The sequence below is a fragment of the Phallusia mammillata genome, chromosome 8 (genome assembly GCF_965637545.1).
Source record: "Phallusia mammillata chromosome 8, kaPhaMamm4.hap1.1, whole genome shotgun sequence".
Taxonomy (NCBI): domain Eukaryota; kingdom Metazoa; phylum Chordata; class Ascidiacea; order Phlebobranchia; family Ascidiidae; genus Phallusia; species Phallusia mammillata.
Genome location: NC_137259.1, coordinates 17,800,992 through 17,824,154, shown reverse-complemented (window position 1 = coordinate 17,824,154; position 23,163 = coordinate 17,800,992). Strand labels below are relative to the sequence as shown.

General features: G+C 35.9%; 1 protein-coding gene and 1 non-coding gene across 3 annotated transcripts; both read left to right on the top strand.

The window, feature by feature from the left end:
- Positions 1–1,328: 1,328 nt before the first annotated feature.
- LOC145204406 (uncharacterized) lies at positions 1,329–20,646 on the top strand. 2 transcript variants are annotated; one of them, XM_080076935.1, is made up of 20 exons: positions 1,329–1,666; positions 2,075–2,302; positions 3,112–3,308; positions 3,643–3,751; positions 5,283–5,435; positions 6,576–6,725; positions 7,746–7,941; positions 8,304–8,510; positions 8,979–9,277; positions 9,756–10,107; positions 10,702–10,806; positions 10,877–11,152; positions 11,840–12,040; positions 12,917–13,152; positions 13,518–14,492; positions 15,628–15,827; positions 16,390–16,448; positions 16,867–17,066; positions 17,618–17,759; positions 18,113–20,646. In XM_080076935.1, exons 1-20 carry the CDS (start codon positions 1,550–1,552, stop codon positions 18,304–18,306), a joined length of 4,596 nt encoding a protein of 1,531 aa, XP_079933061.1. In that variant the 5' UTR covers positions 1,329–1,549; the 3' UTR covers positions 18,307–20,646. The 2 variants fall into 2 exon arrangements, with proteins under 2 accessions (XP_079933061.1, XP_079933062.1); XM_080076936.1 differs by lacking the exon at positions 10,877–11,152 and having other exon boundaries at positions 1,330–1,666.
- On the top strand, positions 7,037–7,110 carry Trnas-gga (transfer RNA serine (anticodon GGA)). The gene has a single exon. It is a non-coding gene; the product is annotated as a tRNA-Ser (tRNA).
- Positions 20,647–23,163: the final 2,517 nt, after the last annotated feature.

Genomic DNA, 23,163 nt, shown 5'->3' with positions numbered 1-23,163 from the left:
AGGATAGTTTGTCAGGTAAACCTGTTTTTGTTTTGCAATACACATGTGGTGGAGTTATGCTCAATCATGCAAAGCAGCGTAAAGATAAAGAGGATTGTTACGTATTCGAACTTAACCCAAAGCAAACCAATTGACGAAATAAAACGGCATCTGCAATTAGTTTTTAAACATTCACCATTTTTATGAGCATTTTAACAGGAACTGGTGGCAAGGAATTTTTAATTTAATAAAGCAACTAATTGATTTTTACATTAATGACATGCTCAGCCAAAACACAATAAAGTTACCATTTCTTTTTGAACAGTTTTAATTGAAAAAGATTTATTGTTCAAAAACTTGCGTAAAAATGTCCATGTAAAACTTAAAAATCTGCCGAAGTTGGTTTGGAGTCGTTTAAATGTCGTGACTGCGATAATATTTGATACAAAACTTTTTCCGACCTGCCAATCAGTTTCTTTGACAATTTAATTCACTTTACATAGAAATATTAAAATTTATTTGCTAGGTGGCGCAAGTGGTGCTTATTTATTTTTGAAGGATGATGTCGCTTTGTAAAAGATGAAAAATTTAAAACTTGTTGGACTAGCTACTAAGTCTAGATATCAAATTGTTCAATATCAATGTGCAAGTGCTGTTGTGTAACATTTATTTTTTTCTGTTGTCGCCTTGTAAACAAATAGTGTAAAGACATTCTGCGTTGTAACTTGTAACTTATCGTGTAAAGCAGTTTAGTACAACAGCCAGATTTATTATTTTGTATTTGTTGTCAGTTTGCTGGGTAAATTGTAAACAGCGTTGAAAGAAGAATAGATAGAAAGGGAAAATGAGTAAAACATTGTATTTTACAGTGTGCGAACTGTTTTTGGATTTAATTTGACCAACTCCACAGTAATCTTGATAAACCAGTTTTTTTTCAAACGGTGTAAAGTCCAGTTTTTAATGTTGTGTTTTAGTGGGATTTTGGAATCACCAATATGAACAAATCTTCGCTTATTTCAAAACAAGTGCAATAATAGTAAAGCGTGCAGCAAGTATCTTCAGTAAAAAGGTCTAAAATTGCTCTTATGATGAAAGATAAAAGAAAATGTACCCACCAACAAAAAGAACATTTAAAAAACATGGTTACCTCATGAATGTTCAGTTTTTTTCATACTTAGCACATATACTTTGTCTTTTAAATACATAGGCAGTAGACATAGAAATATTATTTGCTTTATATGGGCTAAGTGCGACTATTTTTGTTTTCATTTTGTTTTGGAAAGTCCATGCCTGGTTGTGCTTCTGTGTTACTAAAAGAAAAAGCTAAAGAAATAAGGTTTTATTTTATATTAAACACCATTAACTGTTTTTCAGATCAGACTTTATCAACTGTAGGTCACTTGGAACGCCTATTTTTGTCATGGTCCATCAAGGTGCTATCAGTATTTCCATTTCTTCATTTGGTTTATCATTTACCGAAACATTTTACAACTCTCTGAATGGACCCTAATCAAGCATGTGCTATTCTTAACTGAATTTAAACTACAGTAGACAGAAGAAAAACTCAACAATGCCGATGTTTAAGAAAGGACGCGAGCGTATGATGTCGACCGTCTCCATCGCTGCAAACAAGGGTTTGCTCAACGAACCCGGAGAGAACAATTGTTTTCTTAACAGTGCTATACAGGTCTGTTATTGAACATGTTTTGTTACTTGTGAATTGTAAAATGGTTAGAAGTATGAAAACACATTTTTGACAGCTTTTAAACAAGTATTGTGAAATGTCTCACATTTTCAAAATTATAGTTTTTTCTTCAAATTTTTTACCCTAAATGTCAACCACTACTGAACCCCCTAATAAATAAAACATATATATTAGCTTGCCTAACAAGTTTCTCAGAATATAATTTGGTACAAATGAAGTAAAACAAAAACTTTTTTAAATTATTGGTTTAAATAAAATTTGCTCTCTTTGTGTTTGGTAAATTACCTTTTCTCTTTAAAGAGATTTATTTTTAGCTTTAAATCAGTGGCAATCCTGGTCGCAAATATATCATTAGTTTATGTATTCATAATTAGGTTTTTATATATTCAGGTTCTTTGGCATCTTGATGTTTTCCGTCGCAGCTTTCGTACACTACATGGCCATGCCTGTATGGGACCATCATGCATTTTCTGTGCATTAAAAGACATTTTCCAGCAATTCCAACACAGCAAAGCACAGGCTTTACCCCCAAATGTCCTTCGTAGTGCATTGGCTGAAACTTTTCAACAACAAAACCGATTTCAAATGGGATTTATGGATGATGCTGCAGAATGCTTTGTAAGTTCTAAACGTTTGGCTATAACAATTTCATAAATGGCTGCCCATGTTTATGTAGTAATGAGTACTTGGACAAAAGTCCAAATGAATCATTGCTTTTTTGAAAGGTGTATATATATATTTGGTGTACCAAAGTAAAAGTGACTATTTTTCTACAACTTTTTTCATAGTCATTTGCAAAACACAGGCTTCAAACTCCTAGGCAATTTTTTAAAAGAGTAAAAAAAAATCATTATGAAACTGATTAAAGTTTAGAATGTTCATGCATTTGGGAATTTATTTCCAGTAAAATTACTTTCAAATTCATTATTTGCAAAGTGTGGGAATGGAGTTTATGGTTGACTTGTTTGCACTTCTGTGGCCAGACCAAAAGTAAATATGCCCGCTGCAATAGAGTGACATTTCCTGTCTGTATATGTACAAAATAAGGTGCAGGCATCAAATAACACTCAAAAAGGGTTTCAGTTCGTAGAGGTCTTGACCAAATTATATTTGCATTGTCTCAAGTCTGTCTGGTTGCCCGTTAAATACATTTTGGTCAATTCAACAAAAAGATAATTACTATTTCTGAAATACAAACCTCCTATATCTTTGCTGTTTTATTGGCTATGGTTAGATGCAACTATATACACTTGCAAAAGTCATGTAACTATATCTGCATTATTGCTTTGGTCAGTGGGCATAGAAACATGACAACTACATAATGTTATCTTTTAAATGAACTTTTGGTATTTGAATGACAGTAAATATACAACTTTGGCATGGTTTTTGTCTTGCTAACCCTAAATGTAATAATTGTTTTGTTTTAGGAAAACATACTTTTGCGTCTTCATGTTCACATTGGCAACACAGTACGTGAGGATGTATGTACGGCATCACACTGTATTCCCCATCAAAAGTTTGGCCTTTCCTTGGTGGAGCAATGTGTCTGTAGCAGTTGTGGTGCGACATCAGAACCACTACCATTTATTGAGATGGTTCATTATGTTTCTGCTACAGCACTGTGGTAGGTTTATTTTGCTTGCTGCTAAAACTAAAACTTCACTACTTTTGGTTTATAAATGTAATTGGTAAATGAATATGCATTGTAAATTTAGCCCTTAATATTCATTGTTTGTTATCACACCTGAAAGTTGTTACACAAAGTGGAAGTATGTCAAGTGTTCACACCTAAAACTCCTTTTAATTTTCTATACTTTGCTCTATGCATTTTCATAAGTTTCATAAACGGGTTAAGGAGGCAAAAAAATAATCCATAACCTAAATAGGTTAAAAAAACTGAGCCAAGTACTTATGATAACCTTCAGTGGCCAAATAGTAAACTGGCTGTGTTTGTTCAGCACTGAAGATGAATACACAAGACATCGTTATGGTACTTCTGCAAGCAGTCAGATGTTTGGAAAACTTGTACGAGTGGCTGGAGGATGGGGCGAAAAAAGAAGCTGTCCTGTAAGTAACTGCACTTGATATAACTCCTAGCCAGTGATAAACATAATTGAGTTAGATAGTTCAGTGAGCAGTGTTTGTTAAGTGTTAACTAACCACTTTTATGGTGTTCAAGCGACAATTCAAGGGTGGCATATTTAAGTCAGTATGTACTTATTTTAATCATTTAAAAAGATATGCAAATGCCTTTTAATAAATGTGCACACTTTTAAATTGCTACATAGCAGTGATATTTAAAAACATTTAAAAGGCATTTGCCACGGGTATACAGATTTATACATGGATAAAGAACCAAGGTTGTAGTGTAAATATTACCACAACGACTCTTTTGAGAGCTGTGACATCATATCAAAACATGTGAAAATTCCTGAGTGGTTTGTCATACAAAACAAATGACAATGCATAGCTCACCTGGCCTCACTAGTAGAGCAAAAAGGGCATTTTTTCCCAAACCAACTTTCGCATGTGACCAGTCTGGTGTGGTGTGTAGGTAGGTTCACTTTGTTTATGATGTCATTGTGTAATTTGATAGCACTGATGGCTAATTGAGCCTTGTGTGGAGGCATATAATTTTCAATGAAGGGCAAAACCTGTCTGGAAATAATTCGATTATAGTTTTCCTTTTGTTTAGAAAGGTAAGAAATAAAACTTTTCGTTATAAAACGCATTTGTCAAAAAAATGTTTATCAATTAGTTGCATAAATAGAGAAAACTTTTGTCATAAAGATGTTTTGCTTGATGCTACAGCTGTTTGCACTTTATTAGCTACAACTTCATAAAGTTGTGGTCAATATATCTATGTTGTGCTAGTAAAACTAATAAAATAAGTGCATGAGACACACATCTGCAGTCAAACAGCCTTCATCAATTTCCCTAGGGGCGTTTCAACTTAGTTTTGCATTTATCTCCACCAGACAGTAATTGCCGAGGTCAAGTGTATAACTACCTATTTTGGTGACATGAAACTGATATTTTAGATCGATGGTTTCAAAACCGTTTTCTTGTTATCTGATCAAATGACTTTGATGCAATGTAAAATCCCTTATAACTTATGCAAGGTTAACAGTGATTTTTATTTAATTTATATTTAATCACAAAATAAAAAATATGGCTTCATAGATATGTATTTGTTTGTTGACCCTTTTTAAAGAAAGTAGCTTTGCATAGTCATAAAAGAGTTGTTGTTTTTATTTGGATGATGTCCTTTAATGAAAACCGTGTTTTAATGATCAAGTATATCATTGCTACCAATCGTTAATTATGTAGGAACTCATGGGTGGGTAGTAACACACATACAAATTCCATAGTCTGTTGGATGCAGACAAACCATGTTCTATGAAACAGTGTGATTTTTGTGTTTCCCTCATTTACAAACTATCAAATATGCTTAATCTTGCTACATTATCCTATGTGGTCAATGTCTTGTCACCAGCTGCACTGATGAGACCAAGCTGCACTGACGAAACCATGCCAACAGTGTGCACTGTCTAAAACATAATTAAACTGTATTCTAAAATCCATTTCTATTTGACAGAGTGAGTGTGGAGCTCGAGTTGACATGAGGAAGGTGTTGATGAATTGCCCTGATGTAGTGTCGATTGGCATTGTGTGGGATAGCGAGGTACCACAAGTACAAAACATTATTGATCTCGTCCATGCCCTTGGCACCACGCTGCGCTTGGCTGATGTGAGTTGTAGTTTTAGCTAATTTGTTTTGAAAGCTTTTAACAAAGCAACCGTCAACAAACTGATTCCTTAAGGGGTTTAAATGGAATTGAAAAGTATATTAGTAGAATTAGGGTTGCATGTTTTGTTTGTAACAGTGTTAAATGACCCACATACCTCACACTTAAATAAAGACATAGTTTTAACTCTATACTTTTTACAATACATTTTCATTTATTCCACAAAGGGCAAAAATGGCCTTGACCTTACAGTGATTTTTTCATATCCACTTGACTTTCATGTGCTATGAAAGTGGTGTCTGCATTTGACCTGTAAAAAGTGATGAAATATTCATGTCGACCCACTTGTGAGAAGGATTAATTTCTACTTATCATATATAAGAGTGGGTGGAAATATATATAGACTTGACAAATCAATTACTTCTCCAATATTTAAGCATATTGTGGTAATATATTAATATCTGTAATCTTTTCTGATGATTCTTTGTCTATTTATGTTTATTACATACTTGATGTTTTATAAATTATATATTTTATAATGTTGACATTGTACTATGCTATATATACAGGGTTGTCATACCGTCCTTATTTCTAAGATTTGTCCTTATTTTGAAGGGTTATGTCTTAGAAACGTTTATTGTCCTTATTTCTAAGAAATGTCCTTCTTTTTGACTTGTGTCCTTATTTTGTCTTATTTTCAACAATTACAAGGAACAAACTTAGTGAAATGACAGTCAAATCCCTGCTATAAGTAAAAGTAAACCTAGACCTGAGCTGTCATGAGATGCACGAAGTATTCTTTATAAACAACGAGTTGCTGGAAAAGATTGTTTCTGGCCAAAATATTGCATATGATATGTCATGGCTCGTATACATGCAAATATTTGTTCAAAAACGTTTGTTTCGTTTCGTATGAAAAGTTAATTTTTCGGTTGTCCTTATTTTTGGTTTCATGTCGACGGCAACCCTGTATATATATCAGCAGAAATTTGTTTTTTACTAATGTAGCATTTTTTTAAACATGTTTTTTACAACCTGTAATTATTTCTGTTTTACACAATGCAATGTTAATGTCTCTGCTTTTATTTGCTTATGGTTGTCAGTTTTCAGAACTGTAATATGCAATAATTGATTTTGTTCAGTTATTTCATACTGTGGTTGATGAACGTGCAAGTCAGATGGAACTATATCTCGTTGGGATGGTATGTTACTACGGAAAACATTACTCAACCTTCTTCTTCCACACAAAGCTTCGAAAGTGGGTTTATTTCGATGACGCTCAAGTATCTGAGGTAAGTGGTCTCTGCAACGATAAGTTGTTATTGTTTTCAACAGTTTTTCTGCACTGTTAGTGTTTCAGCAGCATCTATAAACCTAGTTTGTGTAGTATGGTTGTCATTTTATGCTGCAGCCTGGTTGTAAATTAGTTCTCTTTTAAAATCTTTTAAACATTCTGAATGCAACTCTACCATTGTTTTGTGACATCATGACATGTATTTGGTTTCTTGTTGATTTGATTGACTTCAAAACTGAATTGAATCTGTGAGCAAAACATTTGTTCATATTTTCTAAATTACCTAACTTTCGGCGGATTCTCCACTGAGCCTGTGTAGCTCAGTTGGTAGAGCGCGAGTCCCGGAAAGACTCCTGTCGTGGGTTCGAATCCCACCGCAGGCTAGATTTTTCTAGCCTACGCCTTGCCATATGGTGGTGAATGCTTGGTGACCGGCTGATTCGGTATAGCGCCTTCAATGGGCCTGGCGTACTGTGATTTACCTACTTCTAGTAAGAAATTTCTGAAAACCATTTTTACTTTGTTTTTATTTAATTTTTGGTAGCAGGGCATGTTCTGTTGACATTCTGGGTGGAGTTTATTGGTAACTACATTGTATATTATAATTTTGTGATTTGGTAAGGTAGCGTCTTAATGACATTCCCATTTTGTTTCAAAATGACAGTTTTAATAATGACTCAAAACCACCAACAGCAGTGCTTAAACTGACGATAACTGTTTGCCTTTTCATTCATATAACAGTAAAACCAATAGACGATAAATTTCTTGGTCAAAACAGAATCACTGATTCTATAACTCCGTTTCAAGTTTATTTTTTAAATTGCAACCTTCCCATTTTCTTGGCCTCATATATAATATGGTTGTATCTTATATGTGGATTAAATTTTATTATTTACTTAGTGATTTAAGTTATTACTGCCTCTATTTTATGTTTGCAAAGAATATTGCATTTGCAAATACAAACAAAGATGAAAACATTACCTTCACAAATTGTTAAAGATTTGTTCGGCTTCTACAGGTTGGCAAGCGTTGGATAAATGTAGTGGACAAATGCATCAAGGGACACCACCAACCCCTGCTACTCCTCTATGCCAATCCTAATGCCACCACCATAAGCAATGCTACAGCACCAAAGGACATTACTATGTTACCTGGCTATATGGATCAATTGAATGGAGGTTATGACTATGCCTCCAATATTCCACCGGTTAAAGGTGACTACAGTAAAATTTGTACTTTCGATTGAATACCTGGTGTTATAAATAGTTTTATTATGTCTGATGTATACTTTTGAGGTGTTACTTCATAGAACAGAAAAAATATTTCTGAGGATCAGTAAAATGTATTTGATTTTTCAGGTAAAAAATACTTTGAGCACATATTGCTTTGACAATACATTCTGTTTGTTAATTTGTTTAATGCTGAATACCCTTACACTGACACATAATTCAATGAAGTATGAGTAAGTGTTACATTATAGGGCATAACTTTGTGGTTTATAACAAGGCATGCTTGGAAATTATAATTCTCTGTTTAAAATATGTATTTCACGTAAAGCTTGTACCATGACTTGCAGAAGTGGATTCCTTGAGCAGCGACTCAGCAAGTTTTGCGGAAGAAGAAAACTCCGGTACTGAATCAATGCAAGCGACGTCAATCCCAACGGCTCCTCCCGCTCGTAGCAAACCAGAATCAAAACCTCCCCAACATATTGTACAACCCCACCAAGCCTCAACTAGACCAGTTGAAAAATCACATGGAAAGAAATCGGCTGTTAAATCAGGTACGTAATATTTGCTTTGCCTATATGTTGACATACAGTCATGTGTGATATTTGCTCTTGTGTAGTCTGCTCTGTTTATCAATGTCATGTGTCGTGTCTTACCTCATCATCCACACAGCCTTATAGACCTTGGGTGATGAATCAGATTTCAAATATCTATTGAGAAACATGTTTTACGATGATGATGGGCATAAAACATGTCAACAAGCATCTTTTGAAATTTAAAATTACAAATTGGACTGAAAAGCCAACCATCATGTGGTTTAAACATTGCAGTTTCTAATGCTTTAAATTTTGTGGCTGTGCTTTTAGGCAGTTTCTGCTATAAATGCTCTTTCTTTTATTCCACTATTATAACAAAGAACTATTAAAAAAAGCATGTATTAAAAAAAACTTATCTTTTCTTCAAAGAAACTGTAAATTTTTACTGTTGCCAAATTAAACTAAAACTTTGATCTTTTTGGACAGACCCAAAACCTGTTTCTATTGGAAAATCACCACCAGCCCCAAAACCAACCCCAGTTTTGTCAGCCCCTAAACCCTTGCCAGTAGCTTTGCCAAACCCAATTCAACCAGAGCAAGTGGTTCGAGTTCGAAAACCTGCAACTTCTGAAGCAGCACCTGTTGAAGTTCAGCCTAAAAAGCCGATGTTTCAGTGGAAAATGGCTTCAGAAAAAACTCAGAACACTGGGGTAAAGGTCGGACATTACGTGGAACCACAACCTGCAACGTGGACCAAGTATAAACCATATCCACAGGGGAAAAAGGTTAGTAGTTACCTAATAGTGATACAGTATTGGTTAACTTCGGTTTGGCAAAACTCGGAAGTTTGAAAAAAGTCCACCAACCTTTTCAAATTTAAAAGCTGCGGATGAATCTTTTGGTTTAAAAAATGTTTTGTGATAGCTCAGTGAAACGCACAAATTTCGCGTGTTTCCAAAGCATATGTTATAAAAAAACACAAATATATAACTTTTGAACAAGCTTCTGTTGGCCTTGTTAAATTGTTTTGTGCTTGATATTTCTTGTGCCAATGTCTAATCCAGCAATTAAGTCTCTACTATAAACTTACAAAAAATACTGCCCATATTTAATAATATCACTTCGTTCAGAAATTTTGTCATTTTTCATAGTGTAGTACAAAACTGATTTTTGTGGCACTTGTAACTTGATTAAAATCTCTCCAAACAAACTAAAGACTGTACTTCATAAGACAGTCATAAATCTATGCACTTTATATTTTAGGTTTACATTCAACGACCAAAAGTGGAAGCCAATCCTTTGCCACCTTCACAAAGCCCACTGCAACAACAAACAAAAGATGTTTCAGTTGTTGCTGTTGAATCTCAGGGCATGGCATCATTTGCGATAACAAGCAGACAATCGGATGCAAGTTCATCAGCAAATTCGACCCCCCACCAAACACCCCCAATGCAGCATGTTGCAAGCCGAAATTCAGTTGACAAAACTGATCGCCAATCTCCTGTCTCGAAACTACGTCGTACATCACAAACCTCTGCTAGCAGTATCGGAACTGTGTCATTAGCCAGTTCACATGCAGAAAGCATTGCTTCGAGACCAACTGTTCCTTCTCCTGGTATGATATACAGATGTAGCAGTATTTAGTGCAGTGGTTCTCAACCTTTCATGCACCGTGGCCCCCTAAAAGTAACTTTTAGGCATCATGACCTCCCATGGGAAACCTTGTAAGACCTGAGGCCTCGTACCAAAACATACATGTATCAAACTCAACTTAATCGTAAAGTCCATGATCTGTCTGGATAATTTTTTGCTAAAAATAAACCTCAATATGGACAAGTAGTTTGGGAAATAGTCAATAAAATTAGGGAATTAAATCATTTGCAACACACACTTAATTTTGAGCTTTATAAAAATGAAAATGGCTCACTAATTTTTTGGCAATGTTTATAGTGAACCTACATCCATGCACACACCATAGGTCCTGGTTGAGAACCACTGATCTGGTAACAATATTGTATTTCTTCAGTATAGGTATCATAAAACTATCATTTGTTGAAAAAAATGTTTAATCCGATAATTGTGCAGAAAGCTTTGCAAAATGATTGCAATAAAAAATATTCCATCCTTAAACTGTAATTTTTGAATGAATGAAGCCAACATTTTACATTTTAGAAATTTCGGTTTAAAGAAATTATGTATATATTTTCAGTGCCTTCATTAGCCGAGCGTCCTCAACAAGCAACAAAACCTGAACTGAATCCTCCAGAAGCAGTACAAAGTAAAACCGAACAACCAACTGACCCCGTACAGAACGGTACCTCACACTTGCATGGGTTTGTGTTGCTGCTTGCATGGCTTACTGAGTTTTTTTGCATGTTTTTCAGGAGGCTCGCATGCATCCAATCAAACACCTAATAATCGAAAACCTCCAAAAACAAAACCGAAACCCGCCTTGCCCCCTAAACCCCCATTTTTAAGTAAACCCCTAAGCCCTACTAGTCCCTCAGCCCCAATTAAACCCCCATCTTACCCCAATAATGTGAAACAATTTTCTCATTTGATTAAGTCGCAAATAAAGTTGCTACAAGCTACATCAAGTTTACCTGTGGTCAGTAAGCAAGGTGAAAATGTCACTTCATCGCCTATATCATCGCCTAAAGGTATTTTGTTTCACTGTAATTCAATGTAATGTTGTAAATAATTGTCTACAAAGGCAAATGTATTACTCAGTATTTAAAACATGGTTGAAATGTGGAATGACCATTTGCCAAAGCAATTGACCACATTTTGAAGTTACGTTAATCTAAGAAAATCATCATATACCTACCTAAAAATTTTTTGATGTTTGCTGCAAATATTTTCCATTTCAAAATTTGCCGCAGAATTTTGTTTTTTGCATGTTGTGGTGTGGCATGATGTGTTTGTAAGGGTGAATGATAATTTCTCATACATCATAGTTTGCCTGTTTTGATTTGTCATTTGCAAACTGTATGCCGCAAATGTGATTATGTGCCTTGAAAGTGTTTAAACCACATACGTCAAGTTCTGTAAATTTTGCCAAAAGATTTTCATCATTTTTGTAATGCAATATGTTTTGTATGCTTTAAATGTTGAATACAATTCTGTTGTTGTAAAAGTCCCAAAATCAGCGTAAAAAATTCTGCGTTCAAAATATGTTGGCATATTAAAATTCTGTTATGGAGAAAAGAATAATTAGCTTCTGCAAATGGACAAATTAATTCAAAGCCAAAAATTGTTTTTCCGACTTACAAAAATTCAGCATTTGCACAATTTTGCTAAAATGATTTCTGTCAACAAATGTAACAAACTCTCGTTTTTGATTTTAGAAAAAGCTGTTTTGCTTCTTCGTGACGCCGAGGATCGATTTGAGCAAAGTCGACTTGCTGACACACGCATGGATTACTCCACTGCTCTTCAGCTTTGCCTCGAAGCCACAAAGTTGATTGAAACTGTTCTACTCATGCAGGATGTCCCCACACAATGCATGCTTCGAGCCAGGATTAAACATGGCGAATGTGTTAATAAAGGTAAATATTGTTTATAAACTCTGTGTATTTTATTTTTGCAAGATTTGCTATTATCCCGATGAAGGCGTCTTGTATAGGACGTCGAAACGTCGGTTATTTATTATAAAAACTGCTGGAAGAGCAATTCTTGGTTAAACTCTGTGTATATTCCAATGCATTTTTGTAAACTTTGTTTTTTTGTGAAAAATTTAGTAGTAAGTGGTCTGCTGTAAAAATCATTCAAACAAAAGTTTAAAGTTACAACAAAGGTATAGCTGCAGCATGCTTAACCTTTATTTATCAAATGGCCCCTACTTTTTGCAGCCCTTAACATTTTAACATTGCGCGGCTATTTCCAGCTTTTTTTAGTAGAATTGCATGCTATGTGTTTTTCTTACCTAGTGAAATAAACTCAACCCAACGATATTTGCCAACATATAGTTGTTTAAAAGCTACAGTATTCACATAAAGTTGTGTATGTCATTGTTTGCACTGGATAAGGGTGTATACAATTTGTGTGGCGTTACCATACTAATGTCTGACGTCAGTGTGTACAAAATATGTGGCGTCATCCCGTGTGTGACATCACTGTACCGGTAACAAGTGCAAGTGTTGTGTAGTATTAACCAGTGGTGGGATTCAAATTTTTTGTCAGCCGATTCTATCACAAAAGTCATATGTTTCAGCCGGTTCTGTTACAAAAAGCCCATTGACTGTAACCAGTAATGCTAAACGGTTCGCTGATCTCATAAAATTTAGTGAGACGGTGCGACGCGGCTGAATCCCAAGTGTTACAACTAAAAATGTCACAAAAATTAGAAGTTATGTAAGTTGGTCCCTGGTTTTTACTATACAGTTCCACTATTGCATCACCATTTTATAATTTTTTTCCAAAAGCGCGCATTTTGCAACGGCGCAAAAACATTCGAATGAAGGCACGTGATCAAGAAGTTGTCGGCGATCGTTCAAGCATGACCGAAGCCGACCGTCACATGACTCAGGCGACCAATAGCGTGCCGGCATCTGTCGAATACGAAGATGGGAAAGTGGATTTGGTGAAAGAGATGGAAACGAAAGATGATCAAAACTTGATCAACTTCGATAAACCCGGCGTCACAAGTCTACAACATCAGGTGATGACGTTATACTTGCACGTGACTAGCAGATTTTGATGTATGACGTAAGCTCGGGTGGAATTTTTGGGCCCTCTGATTTGAAAAGGAATAAAAAAATCACATTATTACCCATCTTAGGGATTCGAATCTTACGGTTTCAAGTTAAATCATTGAACTGAAATGAATTTTTTTGTGTATAATACACAAAAACTGTAAACAAATTTATTTTATCTTTATGCTTTGGATTGCCTGCAAGCGAATCCAAGCCACTTTTTCGCATGGTTAGTTTTCAAAACAGGACAAAACATTTCGTTTTGACTTTCCATGCATGTAGAGACTTAATAGACAATCATCCATTTAACTTCTATATTACTGTGTCAAAGGTGAACCAGATTTACGAAAATCGCAACCAACTGCGAAGCCATCCCGAATACAGACCTCCTGTCGGTCTCGTTCCTAAGCAACCACCGGTTGTGTCAAACGCCAACAATAATAATAGCTCGAACGTGAGCGACATCAAGCGGTCACAATCACCGGCTCCTTCGAACTCTTCCGATCCTGGAGGAGAAACTTCCCAGGAGAGGACCAAGATCTTCGTGTGGAAGAGACCAGAGGATGAAGAGGATGCTGCAGAGGTGAAAGGAAGACGCCGTCCTCCTTCTCAGGGAACAATGACTCCTAATGTGTCTTCTCCCAATGTCCGTGCTCCTCCAGAGGATAGGAATCCCAGGAGGATGGTTTCGGAATCAAACCTCCGTGGCCCGCATCCCCGAGATGCAACAATAAATAAGAAGTCTTCATCCGGATCTGTTGACAGGGAGATTGAAGACAATATGAAGACTATGACTTTAAATCCTTCACATCGCTTCCGATCAAGGACTCCTACTCCACAAGCGGGGAATGATGTCGTCCCGATAAGTCAGCACCGAAGATCGAAGACTCCCACTCCGATGAGCAACAAAGAACTAATGCGATTACGTCACACACAACGAGGACCTGTTAACGACCAGAGACAAAGACCCAAGTCAGCGTACAGCGGTGGTACCAGTTCAGATTCGCAAAAGAGCGAGGATCTCACCGAAAACGGCCCTGTTGCGCCACCTAGGAGGAGAAGCAATAAGTCGAACAGTGATACTGAGAGCCCAACAGCTGAACGTCCGTCTTCTGCTATGGGAATCCCATTCGCGTATCCAGCGTGGCAGCAGCAGAATAATGCTATGATGTCTATGCCGTATAACCCTGCCATGTTTTCACCCACCTACTACCCATACATGTATGAAATGTGGCAGTATTACAACTCGCTGACTCCTGAGCAGAAGAAAGTGCTTTCTGCGATGCCCATGGCTAATCAACCTCAGGTATGCTATGTAGTTAGTGAATCCTGAAACATTAAACCAGTGGTCCCAACCGGGTAAAAATTTTACAACTTGAGAAGGAATTTACTTTAATTTTTACATGTAGTTTGTAAATCGACACCTTGAGTTTGGGAATATAACCTGTGAAGTTGATAAAATACCCGATTTTAAATGATCTTTGTATGGTTTAGCATCTACTATGTAGTCTATTGGGAAGGAATAAAAATGTTTTAAATCGTAAAGGGATATTTTGTGGAAAAAGATTGGGACCCACCGCCTTAACCTTAACACAAAATCCTGTTTATAGAGCACAGTGCATAAAACTATTCACTTAATTTGGTGTGATGATATAGTGACAGTACCAAGTCAGCTAAAAAGGCAACTTTCTACTGATTACATTAACAGCCATTGTTAAAACATTTGCAATAAATTGTATTCATTTGAAGTCTCGTCAATTTTGGCAGTAATATTTTTTGAAACCTTTGTTTAGGCGCAACGGTTTCTCACGTACTCTGTGGTATTTGTTTTGTGTTTGTGCTGCGCGTATTGATCGATAGATTGTGTATTATTAAGTTGTGTGTGGTATTGCCTGAGGACTTCACGGCGAAATATACAAATCAATATAATCGCTTAAGGCTGCTACTAATGGCGAAGCTTTGCTGCATTATCGCACCAGCGGGATGCGTTTGTTTCATTCAAAGCTGTTAATTTCTCGCAATATTTTGCGAATCAAGTTAACAGTTCAGGTACCATTTATACTTTTTTACGACCCCTATCTCCCTTTTGCTTTGGATTTTCATTTTTTCGCACATGCCGAAAACCGTTTAGCAGCTTAAGCGAACTTCTGGAACAAACCAAGACATTGTTTTTATTTTGTGTTTTTGAACTATAAACGTTTTTTAAGCGGATACTAGACATAAAATTAGACTCCATTGTCACAAATCGCTAAAAGATTCAATAATACGTTTAAATATAGACGTTTCAACACTCGCTGTTGTCATCTCAAAACAGTGTATACAAACCGGCATTTTTACTGTGCATTACGACATTTTGAGTGCGCAAATAATGTATTTGCCAATACACAAAAAACACTTGTATTTTCTACAAGCAAAATTCACCCAAACTATTCTTTGTGCAGATTTTTCCAGTCTCATCACCGATGACTGCACCGTCCACCATGAAAGCTGCTTATCTCGAAAACCTTAAGATCCAACTCGGCAAGAATCTTCGCAACTTCACCAACTCCATCGACAAAATTCCCGATCCAAACCGAAATAATACGAACATTTACGAAGCCAATAAACCGAAGCCGGTCGGAAAATCCGAACCCGACACAAGGTTAATATTCTTATGTTTTCGAAATCGTATTTTTCACTATGATTATAAATATTAGGGATGGGCCGAGGGCCAGGTTTTTTTTAAGGTTTGGTTTGGGTGACCGCTGAGTAGTTTTAAGTCCCCCAAAACACCTTAAAAAACACTGGGCCGAGCCGAGCCGAGCCAGAACCCGAGTACTCGGTACCGAGCGTCGCTGTTTTTAATGCTCGGTGCTTGGCCGAGCAGTTGCACGAAGTGGCCCGAGCATTTAATTTGCATATTCATGCCCATTTACAGTGACGTAAGAGACCTAGGGACCCTATTAACGTGAGATGCTCGGTGCTCGACCAAGCCGAGCATTTCCAGTTTTGGCCCATCCCTAATAAATATGGTCCAAACTCTAAATCGTGGTACGCTGGGATTGCAGGCGTTATACCAAATCAACCGATCACAAAGCATTCCCATATGGGAGCTATATTGTGATTTATATGTGAGTGTGCCGTTGGAATGGACTTGGGTTGCTAATGATTGCTTTATTTGACTATGCCAAATTTTCGGCAACAGTTTTTGTTTCCACTTTCAGGCCGCAAAGAGACTCGTTAAATCGTTCAGCTCGTATGCCGTCCAGACGTCCTCCTGTCGGTAAGTTTGAGTGAAGTACTTCTGATATATATTTGTATAATCATGGCAATATTTCACTTTTACCAAATATTCTTTTTAGTCAAAAATTTCTTTCCTAAGCTGATTTTCTTTTCTTACTGCTAAATTTTGTATAAGTGGGATTCAAAAAATAAAAATAAAATAAATACCTGCGACTTAGGTACTGTATACAAACCGTTGCACAAACGTACTTACCACCCTAATCTTTGCCGAAAATGATAAATTTTAACCTTCAACAATGTGTGTGTATTGTTTAACCCCATGTGAAACATTACCAAAAAAATGGAAAATAGGCCGTGTTTACCAGAGTACTTGACCTTGACTATGTTTGTAAATGTCTTAACTTTTTAGTAATTCTAATAGCAGTATTTAATCCTAAACATGGATCCTGTATCATCAGAATCCCGCCCCAACTCGAAGTACGGCCCCCAGCGTCCGGGCACCACTAGTCCACCTCAGCCCCCCAATTCGGGGTTCCCGGGTCGGAGGCCGGATCAAGATCCAAAACATCATCATCAACAAAATCATCCTAATCCTCAATCTTCTTCATCTTCTCACACAAAATTACAAAACCCGGAAATAAACAGAAGTACACGAGAGGTGGGTTAAGATTTTGAAACTGAAAATATTATTTGGAACACTATATGAGGATCTGTTTATAAGTTTAATAATGCAAATAACGGCTTAAATATACGTAAAAGGCGACATGCTTTATTGTTCATGCGTTTCGGCAAATGCTCATGCGATCATCAGTGATATGAAAGTATATTTTTATTATTTTATAAGATAATTGGTACAATTTGGTGCTCCATTCACTATTACTGAACAAATTTTCAGATATACTCATCTTGTTTTTGTTTTCAACTTTTGACAAATCATAAAAGTTAGGTTACACCGTGAACTTCTAATATACCTTTCAAACCAAACAAAATTCATTTTAGGCAATTTTTATGCCAAATATGCAGCAAATAAGATTTAAAAAACTTGTTCTCTTATCTAAGTCTCCAAAACTGCCACCTTTTTGTGTTTTTAACCTTTAACGCAGTTTTATTATTGATCAAATATAAGTAACGTCCTGTGGAGCACCCAAAAAGTCATCATGGACCAGTTGAGAACCCTTGGTTTAACGAATTTGTGGATTGTTTGTGCAGGGAATGATGAAATGGGCGGACGAAGCCAAGAAACGTGCTCCAGGACCGGGTATTCCCCCAGAGTTCAGGTCGAAACTCATTCATGATTTCGCAAACAGGTCAAGAAGAGGGGAACCCCCAGCGGGCGTGGCCAACAATTCGGGTAAGTGCAGTATTTTCTTGAAAAATTTCTTGACAAATGTTTTTTTTCCACGATCATTTTTTTATGAAAGGAATTTTACCAATGTGTATGTGGCTTTGTTTAGTGATGAATAATGTTATTTTCTAGTGTCTTAAGTTAATGGTTTTCTTTATTTTTATTTTTGTTACTGATTTTTTTAAATTTCGGTGATAATTGCAAAAAAATTTTTCACAAAAGCATTAACTTTCGGAAAGATAGATCAAAAAATCAATAAACTAATAAATATAAACAAACGCTTGCGCATTCTGTTCTGGATAAACGTAAGGCTGTTAAGAAAAACAAACCAATTGCAACAAAACCTCTTTAAACCTTAGGTGCGGTTCCCAGCGGCGGTAAACCGGTCTCTGGCGCGCCTTCCAGCGGAAGTGGTGGCGATCACGAATGTGAACTATGTGGTTTGGTGAAGGTACCACCTAGTGCTAAGTACTGCGCGAGCTGCAAAGCATACTTGTCGCGCTTTAAACCAACAGTTAATAGCATAAGGAGCGGCGAAAAAACTACTACATAGATTGGGCTTGATTATATCCGTCCATTACACTGCCCTACTACTGTTTTCGCTTTAAATTAAGGCGTTTTGCTTTGTGCTGATTGACTGCGTTTTGTTGTATGCAGAAGAACAAAAGTTAGTAATATTTGAGAATTTTTGGATTTTTTACTTGGAAGAAACAAATTGTTTAAAAAGTTGGATCAAGACAAAAAATTATGACAAAAGAAAGTCAAATAATCGAATCTGCTGGTTTAACTCAAAAAATTCTTCAAAAATTTAAAAGGAATTCTAAGTAAAGATTAACTAAATAATATCCAGTTTTTCTCTATTCTCAAATAACTTACTTCTAAAACTATACGTCTTGTCAGAGAAAGCCCCTATAAATATTCGTTTATGGCAGTTATTTCTTTCATGTTGCTTTTAATCAAATTTAGCATTTTTTAAATCGCTTTATGCCGATATTTGATGATTGTGGTATTACGGCTCTAAAACGTATAACTATGTTTTCCTATCAAACCGAACTTACTCTGTTGAAACCACTGTTAAAGATGGTTTCAAACCAACCCTTTATTTTTCTACAAAATCAAGTGAGTAATTGATGTTTTAGCGAACTAAAATATTGATTTTTTTTATCAAAATTACGTACGGTACGATTTTTTTGTGGTTCAAAATTATTTGTAACAAATTTTCATTGTATTTTGCCAATCCATCGTTACTCCAAATCGAAGTTTTGCTTTTCTGTTTTTTTTCTCACTTATAAAGTAAAGTTGCATATAAAGCACCCAAATTTTTCCACTAAACTTACTTTATAAGGTTTAAAATCTCAACGATTATCACATAAACAACTTAATTTTCGTTTGCTTAAAGAAATATTTTGAATGATATTGTGAAACTAAACTTAATATTATGGGGATAAATTTCAGATTAAATTAGTAATCACCAAAAATCACCAAAATAAATAGAGTTTTTCACTTTTAACTCATTAGTTTCCAATTATGGTTAAACATTTTCCTTAATGCTCTGTTGATAAAAATAAAACGCCTTTACATTAGAACTGTACAAATTATAAACTGTTACATCAACGAAAACCATATTGTATAAAGTGCAACGATTTTGCATAAAATGCTTCAAAACTTTTGGTGCTATGTTTGCATATCCATAAAACACCATTTTTTGCACGTTATCGCACATAAGGCATTCTATAATTCACCGTACAACATAAATCACTGGCGCTTTTCTATGGTTTTGCGTAAGTTCTACTTGTGCTTGTAAAGTCGGTACCACAAAAGCTCTTACTTGGTAAAAACTTTGTATGGTGCTAAATCTTTTTGCCAATGCGATGTTTTGAAAACTTTACACAACTGTGAACTTTTCTTGTGCTAAAGGAGAGATCGAACAAATAATGTATTTTGTAGTTCGTTATTGTGGTTTGATGCGAGTTCAAAATAACGGGCCGCCTATTTTTAAACTCTACTGTAACAAACTAAACGAAGTAAAGATCTAATCTAGTTTCAGGCCCTCTTCTTTTTTGTCATAAATGTTTTTGCATTGATTAGTTTTGCTTGTTTAAACAACTGTATTTAGTAGTCCTTAAAACGAGACCGACAAATTAATACGTTAAAGATTCCATCTTACCTATCACCCAGTTTAATGTATAAAATAAGATAAATTAATAAACACATTTCAGCACTCACCCGGTAAAACATGAAACTATATCAATGCTCGGCATATTTCAGTGTTATAGCTGCGCTAAAAACGTTTTGTTGATAATATATATTTTGCAGTGACATTTTTTTGGCAAACTGCTTAACACGCTTTGGAACAGGGCTGTACTCATACTTATATTTGTCAAGTCTGATCTAAGTTGTTTAGTTAAATACAGATTTCTGGTTAGTCGCATATCCAAATTGTCAAGCTTTTTATGTCATTAACCGGAATGTAACAAAACTAAACTATTTTCTTAACAAATAAAATACTTGAAGTTGACTATTATGCAACAAACCGGAGTATGCGAAAAACCAGAATCGTTTATAACGTGTTTGCGAGGTTGAACGTTTACTATTGTGTCATTGTGTTGACCCCAGATTTTACCCCATACACACACAAGAGATGCATGCATTATTTTTGTACCACGTCCTTCTAATTAACTGTCGTCTCCCGATAAAGCTCTTACTTTTTGCGATGCATCGTGTACTTATATCGCGTATTTCAAGTTTCAATCAAACACACCCGCTTGCAGCAGCACAAGGGCTGTTTACATGTGATACGTTGCTTTCTTTTTATATATCAGCAAACGTTTGTGATGCTAGCTGTCGTTGCCGGCTATTGTTGCCGCATAATAAATGATTATTGTACCAACAATGACTCCATTATTTCAACTTGAAATTGTTTTCATTACTAATAACACCTTAAACACAAATATTTTTACCCTTTTTGACTCGTTTACCTCTTGGTTGCTCTTGAAAAAAGTGAATGGCGCTTCGAAAATCATCTCATTGTCTTCGTTTTGTGTAAAATTAACAGATAATTGCCGAAACATAAGAATACAAAGAATTTTTGAAACGCTTCAGTTGCGTACGTCAATTTACCGTGCTCTCATTCTCCGAAAGATGTTTATGCGAAACAATACCATCTGCTTATCCGCACTATAACGACGTTCTTGTTTCATGCAAATGATGTGGCGTGATGTGATTTTTCATGGAAAAACACAACGAAATGTCATGCATGTAAACCTGTCCTATTCAATCTCGTACATACGTATACAAACATATATTTTCAGGCGTTATAACATGGTACCTTAACTATACGCCATGTAAGTATAGATGAGTCCACCCAAAGTGTATACCACCCATTTGGCATCTGTCCTTTCAAAGCTTTGTATTGTGGTTACCCAATAGTATTTAATTATTATAAGTCCGAAACAGGCCCAAAAGTTGGTGTAATTGAGGTACAAATATGGCCAAGTATGATGTCAGGCCCGAATCAATCTCGTTTTGTTATAACTTGAGCCCGAACCAAATCTTTAAAGACTGGCCTTACTTTGATAACACCCTCCTAGGAAACTAAACACTTGCTATATTGCTAAGACATAGTGTTTTTAATGATAATCGCGTTTAAGTTGAATTAATGTGGCAGCGTTGAATGAAAAAGCCTCGTTCAAAACAAGAACCGCTTTCAAAACGCCCGAAGTCAAATCACATTATTTTCCGGCTAATCAAGAAACCTGTCAGTATCAGTTTCAGTTGTGAACTGATTAAGACGAAGCAGATTCTATCGGGGTGCACTGTAATTATTTTCATGACCCCTTTTGACCTTTAACACGTAAACATCGGGTCGATAAAGTCGTCGCTGGAATATTACTGGCTTAGAGCAACGAAGTGCGATAGGTCGCTTCGAGTTCTGACAGGATAAAAATCTATCTGCTTGGTATCATTCAAAACATATGCATAATTTATCAAATGTTTTACATGAATTCTGGCCCATAAATATTAAGCTTTTTACCGTTGTATTTCTAAAGAAAACCTTTTAAAACAAGTATAACGAAAACGTGAGATTAAATAACTGGTTATATCGCTATAATACGAAACATAAACTAAACTTGGTAAGAACAAAAAATGGACTAAATTACCACAAAAATGTTAAAAAACCATCACAAGAATACAGACCTCTTACTAAAGAGAAGTAATTCTTATTGACTATAGGCCTAGGGCAGTGGTTCTCAACCAGGGGCCACGAGCTGTGTTCCGGGGGGGCACAGGTGTAGAGTCACCAGAAACACCCACGAAAAGCCATTTTCTTTTTAACTTTATTCCCTAATTTAATCTACTATGTCACATACTATTTGTCTATATTGAGATTTTTCACGATTACGGATTCTTGTTTAATCTGTTCGACCTTTTTAAAGCCAGAAGTAGTAGCGAATTCCAACATGAGATTGCCATTTACACTTTTAAGGGGGCCACAGGTCCTACCGGGTTACTTGAAGGGGGCCACGACGCCCATAAGTTACTTTTAGGGGGCCACGGTACACGAAAGGTTGAGAACCACTGGCCTATAGGGTAATTTTTTGCCTATGCTTTGCATAAATATTTAGCCAAGGCCCAAGGGTATGAAATATTTCGGTATACGTTGCGCAAAACTTGTCTTATTATTTCACAACAAACTGCGCTAGTTTCGTTGCATCGGAAACACCAGAAAATTATAACGACACTTCTTTGTAGAACTTTCCAAACCAAACAGAATTAAGGTTGCACGACACACTACAGTGACTACATGATACAACAAATGTAGCTATGAAAAGTGTGCCCGAAATTCAATTCTATTGTTTTTTTAACAACAAGCCTTCACTTTCATAATTGGGCTTTTCGCATTAAGTGTAATTCTATCTCTTTAAATTGCTGTACCACGAAGAACACTTTTAATTCTATTCGCGCAGTCAAACCCACGTATTTTGATTTTTTCTCGTTGACTTAAAGTGCAATTGCGTAGAAATGATAATCATGCCTTAGTTGGTGGTAATAGCAAAGCTCAGTGAAAGGGAAGGAACACGAATTTTGCGATTTTTACGCCCCCCAGTCATATCGTATCAAGTTTGAAGCTATAGGTTTGTAAACAATAACCTGCGGTCAGGTGTGGGACGAGTTTAAATACTTGTGGTAAGCTTCACTTGTTATATCAGTGTTGGTCAACTAAGCCTGGTCAAAGGCTTGATCAACTAAGCCTGGAAATCGTTAAAGGACTGAATAAAGATGGAAGAAAATGTATTTTTAACAAAGAGGAATAAAATAGCACAATTTTTTCTGATTTTGTTCATTTTTGGATTTTTTTTAATTTAAAAAATAAATTTTTCATGACGCTTTTGAAACAGCGGCACCAATG